The sequence below is a fragment of the Atta colombica genome, unplaced genomic scaffold (assembly GCF_001594045.1).
Source record: "Atta colombica isolate Treedump-2 unplaced genomic scaffold, Acol1.0 scaffold110, whole genome shotgun sequence".
In the NCBI taxonomy this organism is placed as follows: domain Eukaryota; kingdom Metazoa; phylum Arthropoda; class Insecta; order Hymenoptera; family Formicidae; genus Atta; species Atta colombica.
Genome location: NW_017259196.1, coordinates 1,018,518 through 1,033,367, shown reverse-complemented (window position 1 = coordinate 1,033,367; position 14,850 = coordinate 1,018,518). Strand labels below are relative to the sequence as shown.

At 29.5% G+C, this 14,850-nt stretch overlaps 1 protein-coding gene across 1 annotated transcript in view; it reads left to right on the top strand.

The window, feature by feature from the left end:
- LOC108693845 (protein croquemort-like) overlaps positions 1-14,850 on the top strand; it is a 17,887-nt gene that overhangs the window by 2,088 nt on the left and 949 nt on the right. Inside the window, exons 2-8 of the mRNA XM_018202998.1 lie at positions 620-871; positions 4,612-4,772; positions 8,583-8,727; positions 9,198-9,404; positions 11,455-11,663; positions 12,190-12,658; positions 13,268-13,341. Coding sequence (XP_018058487.1) covers positions 755-871; positions 4,612-4,772; positions 8,583-8,727; positions 9,198-9,404; positions 11,455-11,663; positions 12,190-12,658; positions 13,268-13,341 — 1,382 coding nt within the window. The 5' untranslated portion in view covers positions 620-754. The remainder of the gene's footprint in view (positions 1-619; positions 872-4,611; positions 4,773-8,582; positions 8,728-9,197; positions 9,405-11,454; positions 11,664-12,189; positions 12,659-13,267; positions 13,342-14,850) is intronic.

Genomic DNA, 14,850 nt, shown 5'->3' with positions numbered 1-14,850 from the left:
TTTATATAATATTTATATAATATTTATATATATTTTTATTATATATTTTAACAAAAAAGAAAGATGTATACAAAGTGTCATACAAATGAAAAGAATAATTTTTTCACGAAATAATAGATTATAAAACGCAGATCAACTATTTCTTTTTTCATTTGATGCCGTCAATAATTTATTTAGCGTTACTTTATCCCTATATTTTTTGCTCCGAAATCAGTATTTAGTCATAATTAGTTCTTATTTTGAAATCATCAGTCTTAAGATGCTAATACAGCTCTTTGATTGGTGATATCTTAAGATTATCAATCTACTTGAGATTGTCTATCTACTTGAGATTGTCTATCTACTTGAGACTGTCTATAGCCATAAATATAAGAATCGACTATGAACATTGGTCTACAAGTTCTTAGAATGCTCACAAATATCTCGCATTCAATACATGTGAATTCACGTGTCTATGCGTGTCATTGTCTACGCATTCCTAGTCGACTCGGAAACTTCATTGACTTAAAGAAACGTACCACGCACACGCAATAGGAATGCACATGTATGGTCATATACACGTGCAATTATGACATAAACTCGTTGCTGACTGGTAGATTAGATACGTTTTATCTTACAGACTCTAAAGCACCTACGGCTAACGCAAGACGCGGAGGAGTGAGACAAGTGATTAACAAGAAGGCCGAACGCTCGAGTTTAGGGTGCACATGCTGAAGAGACGAGGATCGGTGCATGTGGAGATACACGCGTCACTATGAGGCCGTGGATGAACAAATCGCTTAGCTTTGGAATCCTAGGGCTATTTCTGATAGCTCTTGGCAATTCCTTTTGTTTCTTGTGGCCGACAGTTTTTCATCAAATTCTTCAAAAAGTGAGTGTAGACGAGTGTATGACTAATTATTTTCATCTGTAATCTGTGTTCATGTGTGACAACATATTCTCATTTTTTTTTTTTCATTTTATAAAACAATTTATAACATATAAGATTTATTTGTAACATCAAACAAGATTCATAACGTGGCATCTACAATGAGATTTTAAAACATGAAATTTAATCTTTAAGATTAAGCCGCAAGAAATTGATCAATCAAATATGAGGAGAATAATTGGCTATGATTGGTCAATTTCTTACGGCTTAAGGCTTACGTTTAAGTTTTACGCCTTGAAATCTCATTGTAGAAGTCGTTTTAACACATTCTCGCTTTCTCGTTCATGTCACATTGAATCGGTGCGTTTACCTTCGAGATCTATTTCAATTTCTTTTTTTTTTATAATTTGGACTTGAAACGGATTCTATGATAATTTATATACAAAATATTCTTCTTCTTTCTTATGTTAAGCCTCCGGCCTAGGTTACACTTCTCTCATATACTTGTGGTGCATGTATATATTACAATATTTACAATTAATTATCTAATCTCTCTTATCTCAGTAATACGATACGTAATCTGTTCATATTATCAAATCATTTAAGAAGGAAAATGTTTAAAAGACCAATCAGAAGTCGTAATTCAGACAAGATTCAAATAATACTTGTAGATAAAAAGTTCAAGCTGATGATTTAAACTATAATATTAATAAGGCTCGAATATTAATTCAATAATAGTGAATTAATTATTATTAGACTATTCGAGCCGCTGAATTTTATTGTCAATATAATGATAATTTATTAACATTAATACATATATTTATTAATATTAATACGTTTTGACCTTTTTAACTTGATCATCTTCAGTGTTCTTATTCTAATTAATTCTATTAAATTATGATATTTAATATCCACAGTCTTTCTTAAATATATAATGATAAAATAAATTATTATATAGATATTATGTAAAGTTTATGTTAAAAAAATCATTGGATTTTTCTTTTCAAGTGTTGTCTAAATTTTATCAAAATTTATGACTATGACTTCATAACTGATTGTTTTTTGAAACTATTTTTCTTCTTAACTTTAATTCGACGATAATATGAACAGGCAAATATATTATAAATTTATGAATTACAGCATTATTATTCTAATTTCCTCCGAACTCTTCATGTATGTATTAATAACATAATTCTTCTCAAATCCTTTCATTCGATTCATGCTTAACTTCCTGCTTTGAATACAGACTTAAAATCTATTGCCGAATGATCCACTAATAATGCCCTGCATCTAAATCCTTTTAAATCATTCTTGTTGATTGTCAGTTAGTCCTAAACATTGTTATCCCGCATTTAGTCCTTCGACATTTCTCTTAATTCTATTCCAATTCCTCTCTCTTCCTCTATTGAAATTCTTGATGTTCATGTTGACTCTTCATGATTATTCGAGCCACACGTGGTTGTCAAGTGTCGAGTTGTAGTGTTGCTAATGCTCATTTATGTCTTCTTTGTTCCCTTCGCCTTTCCTACTCTCAAAAACTCCTCATTTCTTAATTACTTGTTATTTCTCTATTTGATGATGCTGATGTCTACGTTCTCTTAATTAACATCTGCTAAATTGTGTACAACAAAATTCTTGTTTCCATTTCTCCTATTGCATCTGTAAATATGACCAATATCTCCATATTATCAGACATTTGGCTGGTTTTAAGATTTGGTAATATTTTATTCTCCATCTGTGTTGTCTTGTATTTTCTCTCTTTCACTTCAATACTCCTCTATATCTACGACGTCTCCTTCAGTTGAATCCTGAACATCATTCCTCTTTTAACCTTCTTGTCATCAGATACTTATCCTTTCCCATATATCGGTCCACTAAGTTCCGCTTTCTCCTATATCTCTGTCAAATTCATATTTTAATTCTCTTCCTAATTCAATAAAAACCTCTCCCTTTCTTTCCTCCCAGCGTTCCGCTGCCTCGCATTTCATCGCGTCACTCACAGTATTTAAACGAGACTGATGTAATTGGTGTGTTTGCAGGTGTGTGTGTGTGTGTGTATGTGTGTGTGTGTGTATGATTTCAGCTATTGGTTTACCTCTTATTGCATTATTGTCTTATTCTGGTTTTGTTACTAGTAGGCTTTGTAACAGCAATTTTGCTGACGCCTAACCATTTGCAAGCTACTATTGTCTATTGTATTTACGTTTAGGTTAACTATAGTCTATTGTATCACATTTTATGTCTTTTACTCTGTTAATATGTAGTCTTTTTCATATAGCTTTGCAATAAACTAAATTAAAAATTAATTCAATTTTCTATCACTTGCTACTTGTGGCTCTGAGATTACTTGTCATTCCAAAAAGAAACTTTCCAAATTCCAAAAGAATTCCAAAAAGAACCTTTAAATATTTTAATTGCATATAATAATGATGATTGACTATAAAATAAAAAAAATCTTACCCATAAGTATAAGAAATAAGATATCATCCATCATGCATAAATCAGTTTATTCATTTTTATTTTATATCATTGCAAATTAATGTCTGGCCTTTTGTGCCTTCTTTATCATTTCGTTTTGCCCAATTTTATTCAATTTTTTATTTGAATTAAATGTATTTACAATGAATTACATATAAAGTTATTACTCCAACATTTAATTTCGACCATAATTGGCGACTTCCTCTTGATTTAATTGATTTTAATTAAAAAATCTTTATTTTTAGCAAAACGACAATCCTGAAACTTGTTGATTTTTAAACTGGTGATTAATTACACTTATCGAGCTTTTCTCAGAAAGGAATAACACATATGTTGCGTGTTTTTCATCCATAATAGCGGAAAATAAGCTACATTTATGTATTAAATGCGCAAACATCATATCGCATGAGCGTCGTTTGCGATAAATAAAATCACTCGTTGAACTGATCCATATACTATGCGTTAGAGACTGGATGCTTGCCTCGGCGCTAGTACCGACCCGATTGGAAAAGTGGCCGATTGTCCCATTAATTGGTATTTCTCTGTGTCGCGGCACGTCGCAACAGTTCCATTTCACGCTACTGGCATTATCGCGCGCGAATAATATTAATATTGATAAAAGTAGAGACACACACATTCGTACCATATCACGTGTCTGCTTTTGTTTTCCCTTCTAAATCTTTCATACAACTAACACACAACGTGAAGATTAATTACTAACAGCTGCACAAACATATACATTCTTATTGAAGAAACGGTTGCTAGCGAATATTTATCGCATTTCGTATTATAATTTACAATTGATTAGTAAGTGATTAGTAATTTCGAATACAAAATTATCTTTTGCTATTATGATTGTGCCAATGTTACAATCACGACTTTTTCTTCCAGTCAATTATGAGAATAAATTAAATTGTAAATTGTAGATGCATAATTAATGTTATAATATGTGATCAATTTAGTGTTTCCAGTGATTTTTACTACTGTTCCTAATAATACATAGTATAAATTATTTTTTGCGTTGTGATCGCATGGCTAGCTACAGTATAAACTAACAACTGTTGCATGTGTTCATCAACTGTAAAACGCGATCTGAATAGTTATTTAAGTGCCACTTTATAAGGAAATCATTTGCATTGTCAACATTGCACTTGAATGCAATCAGCGAACGTAATCATCAGACTGTAAAACTGTAAAGTGAACAATTGCTGTTATTGGCTAATTGTTTTTTTACTTCCGCTAAATATTTCTTTGTATGTCTCTAGGAATTAGCTCTCTCGCCGACTTCCAGAAGCTTTGAGATGTGGAAGGACACCAGCAACCTCCCGCCTTTGTTTATGAAGATATATCTCTTTAACTGGACCAATCCAGAGGAACTGAACATAAAAAAACCGCATTTCAATCAAGTTGGACCTTATTATTTCAGGTAAGACTTTGATTCAAACGAACAATTTTTATTATTAAGATTTACGAAATCTTATGGCATAGAAAAAAACATACAATAAGAAGAACGTATAATATATTTTTATCTAACATATTTTTATCAAACGAGAAAACAAGATTAATTCCTTCAGTAAGACTCACTATTAACTTTTATTTATGTGTGTTAATTTTCATTCAGAAAAATGTGAATATATTTCAATAATATTTTTAAATGTAACGACAGAGAAGAGAGAGAAAGAGGAATCACTAACCACATAGAAATAGAAAGTTTCGAGGTTCTGTGATCGAAGCACAAGCCACTGCAGATAAGATAAAATTATAATTACAATAGTTACTGTTTGTGTCAACGCGTCTTAATTATATTAATTTTAATTATAAACAGAATATTTCAAAATTAATGCTTTAAAAATTGTGTATATTCTAGCTTAACACGTTAAGCGCCGACTTCTTTTAACTTTTTGTTTGCGTATTTAATTATTTATATTCGTCAGCATAATTTTTTATACTCGCAATCAATGTACTCACTTACCATATAAAAAATTTTTTATCATCACTGGTAACGGATACAGTCTGATCAAAAAGTAGGTATATTGTCAGTCACCAATGACTGATATGGCACTTAACATATCAAAAATGAAACAAACGATTGTTAAATAAATGCCTGAATTTTCAATAAAACTGATTAATCTTAAGATGAAATAAACATGTTTTGCAATATTTATTATAAAAATTAATTATAAATTAAAATTAGACAAGAATAAATCAAGTAATACACATAATATCATAGACATATTTTCGATCAAAGCAAATCTTAGTACTCAATGCCAAATGAAAATTTTTGCAAATATATTATTTTAATCTTATAAATTGCATACCGATACAATTTATTGAATTTAAATCGTTTTCGCAAATTGAAGCTGAATTCAACTGAATTGAAGCTAAAATTATTATCATAATTTCGTTGATTGTCTTTTTTAAATTAGTGATGCTAATAAGCAATATTTATTAATAGAATTATTTCTATTAATTAGTAAATTACAATTTTAAAAAAATAATAAAAATGTTATTAATTTTGACAACAAAATTATAAATTGCAATTACTGTTTTCATTTAAATCGATAGTCGCATAATAAACAATAATTGTTATGCGACTATCGATTTAAATGAAAATAATGCTTGCAATTTATAATTTTGTAATGTCAAAATTAATAACCTTCTTATTATATATTTTTTAATTATAATTTACTAATTAATAGAAATAATCTTGTTGTTGATCAAAGCGGATCTTAGTGCTAAATGCAAATTTCTGCAAATATATTATTTTAATTTAGATTACAATTGCAATATCCTATTTATGAGCAAAGTTAATATGATTAACGTATTAAGGCAATATTAAGTGTAGTAAAAAGAAATCCATTATTTTTGCATGAAATTGAATGGAAAAATAATGGATTTCTTTTTTACTACATCTAATATTATCTATTTTATATTATCTATTTTATATTACAGTATCTATTTTATTTTGATAAATAAGTTGCATTTAATAAACAAATGTCTTAATGATCATAACTAGCACATTAATTAGTATTATAAGAAAGATCTAAATCTAAAAATTTAAATAAAAGAAAAGTCATAAGAAGAAATCTGATATACTTCATATGCAAAATGTAAACGTCAGGTTATTCTAATTAGACTATGAAATTACAACACGATAACGAATCTAATGATGACAATGAAGGAGAAATAGTTAACCTCATTGTATTGATGTTAATGTATAAAAAAATACCAATCACGCGACGCGTAGGCGAGTCTATATGAAGTAATTGACTAATTAGTTATTTTTTTCTCGATCGTAATAACATGTGTTTTACAATTCTTCAACAAGTACTATATAGATGCGTTCCCTTATTCGCGTCGTATTCTTCATTCGACTAGTTTATCTCAAAATACTTTTGCGTTAAAACTAATAAATGTGTAGAACTACCTGTTGTAAAAATGATTCGAGATATGAGTACCATTACACATTTCGCAATTTTCGTTTTCCAAGAACACCTCACGCGTTTTTTAAGGGCGCGTTCATACCTTGACGGAAAAGCAAAAAGCGGAAAAACAGCCAATCAGAACTCTGCTAGTCGACAATTTCGGCTTTTTGTATTACTTACCACCAACGCGAAATGATTGATCACTGCTTTTCCGCTTTCTGTTTTTTCAAGATGTAAACGCGCCCTAACACGCATAAACATGAAGAGTAAAAATAAAAGTTGCAATCATAAATTGGATTGAAATCTCGTGTACTGAAATTCTTAAGTTTCTTTAAAGTATCTTTTTGACACTCAGTTATTAAATATCATTAACGAAATTTGAAGAAATTTAAAGTTGAATCAAGTACACGGTTGAATTTCGCTCAAGTTTGTGATTGCGACTTTTCTAAATTAATAGAATTATGATTAACGAAGTATAAAACCATGTACATAATTATTTGGAGCAATGGTCATCAATTCAGATAAACAAATTAAACTTAAATTTTATTATCGTATTACCGTCTAAAATAAAATTATCTCCTAATCCAAATTCTCCTACAATCCTGCTTCCGTTCCTAATTTTGTATTGGTAATATAAAAATTGCGGCTTTGACAATAAGAGAGCATTAAGTATGGTCATTATCATTACATACGTACGTCCTGTATGGTTGCGGGGCAATTGGCCCCGTTAATATTAATAAGTAATATATATAGGTCAGATATCTGAGTTGCGATTGAATAATCAACCTCAGAATTAGCAGCAATCAATAAATTATGTATCAATTAAAATGAAGGCAGAAAATGTATATATTATTTAATTTGCATACAAATAAAACTACTGTACTACAAAAAGTGCAGTATATTTAAAATGTTTACATTTGAAACATATTTCCCAAAACAAATGTTTAATAATAAAAGATGTTTCAGTTTTAAACGTTTCCGTATTTTAAATCTAAACATCATAAAGTTTTAATTTATTCAAAATGTTAAAAAAGTATTTATTTTTTTTTAAACTAAAAAAAAAAAATGTTTTATAATCTACTTTTTTTGTATATCAAAAAATAAAATATCTTATCAATATTAAACGTTTACGAAGGAGAATTTTTTAATACAAGATTTTTAAATACAAGACGTTGTACTTGCTAAAAAACTGTTTATATTAAAACACGAGAGATGACGTCGAACTGGAAGATTTTTTTTTTAAGAAAATTCGACGCTCACCTGTGTATGTGACCAGCAAAACAGGCAAATTTAATAAAATAAAATTAATTAGTTTTTATAAAAATTAAACATTATCTAAAATAAAATAGCTTTTAGTATTTTTTAAAACGCAAGAAACGTTTAAGAATCAAACATTATTTAAAGTAAAACAGTGTTTTAACATTTTCAATTTAAAACATTTTTTTAAACTCTAACTTTATGTATTTTAAAATAATATATACTTCAAAAAATTAAATTACCTTTATGTTAAATTAAATACCTTCGATTAAGACACTTTTCAAAATTAAACACTTTTTATGCGTTTTATGTACCCATTTAACATTTTTAAGTATTTGAAAACGGAAGTAAGAAATATAATATTTTAATATCTTAAAATTAAACATCTTCTTTTATGAAAAATGTGAACGTTTACATTAGTGCGTGTTTTATTAATGTTATCCGTTTTTAATTCATAAATTTAAGAATAATGCTTGACAACTATAAAAAGTACTCTCTTGACTACAAAATCAAGAAAGAATGGAAGAAATCGATAATGTAATTATGAAATGCAGGGAAATAAGGCAAAAAGACAATATCCAATTTAATCATGAGAACAAAACTGTCAGCTATTTTCAACGACGAATATGGTACTACGATGCGGAGCGGAGTAATGGAAGTCTTAGCGACATCATTACTAATTTGGACCCCGTCACTGTGGTAAGTTACTTTATTACATCTTTTATCGCGTGCTTAATAACAATAAATTGAATTCACAATATCAATTGTAACAATGTAAACAAAAAAATCGTACGTGAAATTGAATAACAATACAATCATATGTAGGAAGATGTATCCGAATTTCCCGGATTTTTAATTCTATATTATAGCACAAATTTTTTTCGTGACTATAAAAAAATTTATGTAACATCAAATATACATCTAAAGATAGTTCCTATTATTTTTATTTATAAATAATTTGCAAAAGTATATTACGTTATATTACTTTGCGATAAAAATTAAATAAATAAATCAACAAGATATTGATATATCAGCATATGGCTTCGGAATCATACCGGGTTATAGAAGGTTAAATTCCATTCTGACATGAAAATAAAAAATAATCAATTCAAGAAGAATCAGAGATATTAAATACTATAAATATATTTATTTATTCTCTTTTTTTACAGTCAGCAACGCACAAAGTTAGATTTTGGGAAATCGACTGGCAGAAGTCGCTGTCCTTTCTCTTAAGTAGCACTAATCGACGATATTACACTAGTAAAACAGTGAATGAATTACTGTTTACAGGCTATCCTGATACTTTGTTCACTATGAGCAAAATAATGCCATTAGACGATATTCCGACGATTGATCGTTTCGGCTGGTTCTATACGGTACGTATAGACAGTATTTACTAATAAGACAGGCTATTTCTGATAAGTTCTTTTTTCTTAATGTTTCATTTAATCAGCGAGGACAACTTGTTAGTGTGTGCAATATATTAAATGCACTTCGAAGATTATTGCTTGTATGATTATTTGCGGTTTCTCGCAGGATTACTGTTAATTTTTTATTTGCATTGAGGATCATTATGAATTGCAGAGCTAGATTTAGTTACACATTTTGGTTACCCGATTTCGACTTCGACATTTACTATTCCCTTGTTACCGCTTGTATTTTTGCAACAATCCACCAAATGTTTATGTTTGAAAAACGTATGTCACTTTACCTCAGAAGCATTCATATTATATAGAAATAATAGTAATCCCCCAAGTAACTTTAAATAATTTTAGATTAATAATTCTTCATTAATATTCATTAATATACTGATAACAAAAAGCTTTTCCTAAATTATTTATTAAGTTAATTAATTAATAATTCAAAAGAGAACAATTCTAACTACACGAGAGAATTTTCTTTTAAAATTTATCTTGAAAATATGGTAGTTATGGTAGAACACAATATTTTAAAGATTTTTATCATGCACTTTAGTAAAATTAATGAAACTTATTTTATACTTTATTGTAGTTTTATTAATGAATGAGAGAAATGTACATTAAAATTCTTCGAAATACAATGTTGACCCACGACTATCATATTTTCAGGGTAAACTCTAAGAAAAGAAATTTCTCCGTGTAACTACTTCAAGGGAGATTCAAGAGAATTACAATTCTATCATTTAATACATACGAACGCTTATTCTGAGATGAATCACACTTATTTATAAGCTCGTTGCTAAGATATGAGTGACAAGAAAGAGTCAGTAGGCGTCATCAATGAAATCTGTCCGAAATGTATAAATTAAATCCCAGCTCGTATCATTTATTCTGCTTCTTCAAATATTAGAAAATCAGAGATTTCCTGTCCTGATTCTTTTATTACTGTAATAAATAAAATTCATCTCTTTCATTTGAAATACTAATATTAAAGATATTTGGCATTAGGGATCGCTATGAAAGATATAAACAGCTATTAATGTCAACAATAAAAATTATATTTTAGATCGTACATGTGAGAATATAATTAATACGAACTAGAAATGCCTATAACGATTGAAGCTAGATTTTTAATGTTTAAATAATTCAGTATGAATTTTATATATATATATATCAATACTATATATGCATGCTTTTATATCATATTTGTAGTTATTCGAACTGCGCGCCGAATTTGTTTTCCGGATTTATAAACGCAATTAAACTTCTGTAATAATATGAATCACGAATTAAATTAAAAATTGGCAAGCAATTTTTAATAATTTAATGCTCAATCAGGCATCATATTAGAAAATATTAATATGCTGAAAAACTGCAAATCAATCTATTTAATTAATTTATTAATATCAAGCAAATAATTCGTGGAATATTTGAGTTACATAGTACTAAGTAATAGCGTTACAATCGATGGTAGAATACTTGTAACCAGATTTAAATTGGTAATGAATGGAGATCACATATAGATCGCGCCGCGCAGCGAATAAAACGAAGATACATTATGTAATATTATACTGATGTAATCTACAAAAATTATTAGTTAATTAGTATGAAAAAGCATATCTCTCAAACACTTTAAGAGTGGAATAGCCACGATTACATTATTGAAGCAACTAGTTATGCAAATAATAACACGCACATGAGAAACAAATCGCCGTTTTATTGGTAAAAGCATTAAAGAAAAATAGACAAAAACATAATGTTCCATTAAAATATTAATTTGCATTAAGGTCGGTTGTTCTATCTTCGGATATATGGCAATTTTCTTTATCCAATGGATAAAGAAAAGAGTAAAAGAATAAGAACCGTAAGAGAGATAGAGAATGAGCTGAAGTTTATCAAAAGATGGAACAATCCAGCCATAAGCACCTTCTCGGATGTGAATAGAATTATCAAAAACTTGTTAAAAAAGGAATACTTCGCAATTTATTGTAATGTCTTAATTATATAGAAAAATAACAGCATCATGGATGGATACTTAAATATGGAAACGGGAGAGGATGATATTAGCCAGTTGGGTATCCTAAGAAAATGGCATTACAAGGATACGATGAAATTTTTCAAGAGCCCTTGTAATGTTATTGAAGGCAGCGCGGGTGAATTTTGGCCGCCTAATAGAACAAAAGATGAAATTACTTTGTTCAGCATAGATTTATGTCGGTTAGTTGAAAAAATATTATCAAGTTTATAGACTAAACTTTGCTTTTATTTATGTGTTGTCAAATCAAATAATATAACGAAAGATCAAGATTTTATTTTTATGAATTTAAATGTTGAGGCAATTTAATCCTAGTTTCGTCGCTGCATAAATAATATAAAATCATAATTATAGAATCTTGAAGTAAAAGATAATCATAACAAATGTCATAAATCAGTTTTTGAACTAAAATATTAAATTGAAATATAAATAAGGTGCCTAATATTTTTTACCAAAGCAGTATAGACAACATTTTTTTCTCTATTTATTAAATACAATTTTATAATTATATTTAATTATCGGTCTTTTCACTTAATGTTATTAATTAGCTTCACCGCAGAATAAAAGTAATCTCCCTAGCATGTTCTTCCATTCTTGCATGTTATTCTGTTATAATTACTCTAATAATTTTTAAGCAATGCCAAAATTATTAGTACATTGAATTCTTGACCTTATTTCGTCTATTTTTTTTTTTTTACATTATCTTAGTCCGATCACCTACGAATACGAGGGAACGATATCTCATTTTGGCATCGAGGGTTATCGATACACTATTGACAAAAAGACTCTTGGAAATAATACTAGGCGACGTTATCCTCATGAGCAAGCAAAATATTTTGAGAGGACCACAACAACCGAAGACTTTTTTGCAGCTGAGCATTTATCGGAGATGGGATATACTACGACCACTGAAAGTGTTTTTGACAACGACCTTTCATCCGAGAAAGATACGGATGAATACTCGGACGATGATCCGGATGTTATTAACATGGGTCATTGCTACTGCAATGGCGAATGCATGCCGTCGGGTCTAATGAATGTGACCGCGTGCCGTTTCGGTGCGCCAGGTTTCATCAGTCTACCTCATTTTTACAAGGGTGATTCTGTGCTCCTTGACCAAGTCGAAGGACTACATCCTAATGACAAGGATCATAGCTTCACCATCACTCTGGAACCCGTAAGTAACAATCTAGCAAATCGTTTTTATAGCACGAACGAATAAATCGCCGCAATAGAAATAACGGCGGTTAGTCAACCCCGTGCTCTACTGCCAAGATACTAATTTTACTATCGCGTTTCATCCGGCCTATCGAGGATGTGGCGCTGCCATGATAATATGCGCTATTGAGAAAGCAATCGTGTTGAATTATTCGCATAGCTTCGTGTTAAAGCGGCTGCAGACGACATGGCCAATGTACTCCAACTTGATGTACATTCGCTGAAGATTGATCTACACCAGAGTCCAAAGTCGGTTTTTTTTGCTTGAAATTGAAATGTGTCGATATTCACGCTCATTCCTCTACTTCATTACTGTTTTATCATAATACGCGATGCTCGATCTCATAGACGACTAGTCCGAAATCGTTAAAAATTTTTGACTCGTGCCTTTCACTATGTTTAAAAGTATGTAAGAATGAATACATATCGACACATTTCACCAAAAAAAAAAAATAGCGAGTTTAGACAGCTCTGGTGATTATATTGATGTAATTATGCATACATGTGCCTAATATTAAGGTTATACTAAAACCGCTTTTATAACACTTTGACATTTAACAAATTGCAGATGACAGGAATTCCTCTAGAAGTAATAGCTAGACTTCAAGTTAATCTTCTTCTGCAACCATCAGAGACTGTAACGTAAGTACAGAAACAATTCATAAAAATCGATAATAAAAAACAATATTAAGAATCTTTTATTTTAGACATAAATAATATGCATATGTGAGAAACACAATCAATACTAAGAATACTAGACAAATGTCGATTACGGTCAAAGCTAAATCTTCATTGCTTTTAAATAATTCAATATTGAATTACTAATATACACTATATATGTACTTGCATATATATCATATTGTAGTCTTTTAGTCTTTTAGCGCGCCAAATTGTTTTTCCGGACTACAAATTTAAAACAATTTAAAACAATGAAGATCCAGTTTTGATCGTAATAGACATTTTTCTAGTATTGATAATAAAAAACTCAATAATTTATAAGAAACCTAATAACATATCTGATCTTACCCACATGGAAAGAATAGTTTTGCTAAAATATTTAGCTGGAGATGATTCATAACAAAATACTCATTAAATCACAAAGACATAACACACATTGAGAAAAATATCCAGATTTTTTCATAATTCGGATTATTCTCAAAAAGTAATAAATGGTTATTTTCAATCATTTTGATCGGGTAAAAAATTCAATCACATTTAATCGGAAATAAATTCATTGAAATCCGATAAAAAACGAATTATTTCATCACATTATGTCCAATCAATATCTGCACGCATATATTTTTGATAACGTTGACTAATAACGTTAACTAATCAAATTATACAATTGAATAAATAAGTATTCATCATTTAACATGTAAATTTTTTTTACAAAAAAAAATGTACTTATAAGAATGTGGATTACTTTTCCTCAACTTTCATAGCATCAAGCACTGTTGTTATATTCTGAGAAATTTCATGATTACACACACACACACACACACACACACACACACACACACACACCACACATACACACACAACACACACACACACACACACACACACACTTCTTTTCGATATTGCAATAATATTTCAGTTTATGCAGCCAAGAATAAGAACAATGCGTCATATCAAATAGAGACACGTGCTTGCTTGATCTCAATATGAAAGTAATGCCATTCTTAGAAAGCCTATGGAAACAATTGCTAATAACCAACTATTCTTTGATTGACAATGCCTTCCAATTGATCGGATATCAAAACTTGATCAGATAAAACTCTCTTTATCCGTTCAAGTCTAATATCCAATCAAGTTTTTAGGTTTATCCGATGAAATTTTAATAGGATAGGCATATGACGATTCACATTCCGTTCACATGTAATCAGAAATTACATTTCATAATGGATAAAGATAAAGGTGTTTGTACTTCATATACGGATAATCCTGAATCTGATCGAAATTGGATCGGAGAAAGCACTAGGATTATTTCCGATCAAAAGTATTGGACATTTTTCTCAGTGCACGTATCTAATTTTATTCATACGGGAAGAACTGTGTTGCTAGAGTATCTAAGCTAGATATAGATTTAAATTTTATTTAATGTGATGCTAGAATGTCAAAATATGTTTGCAGTTTTGCTCATCGTGATTG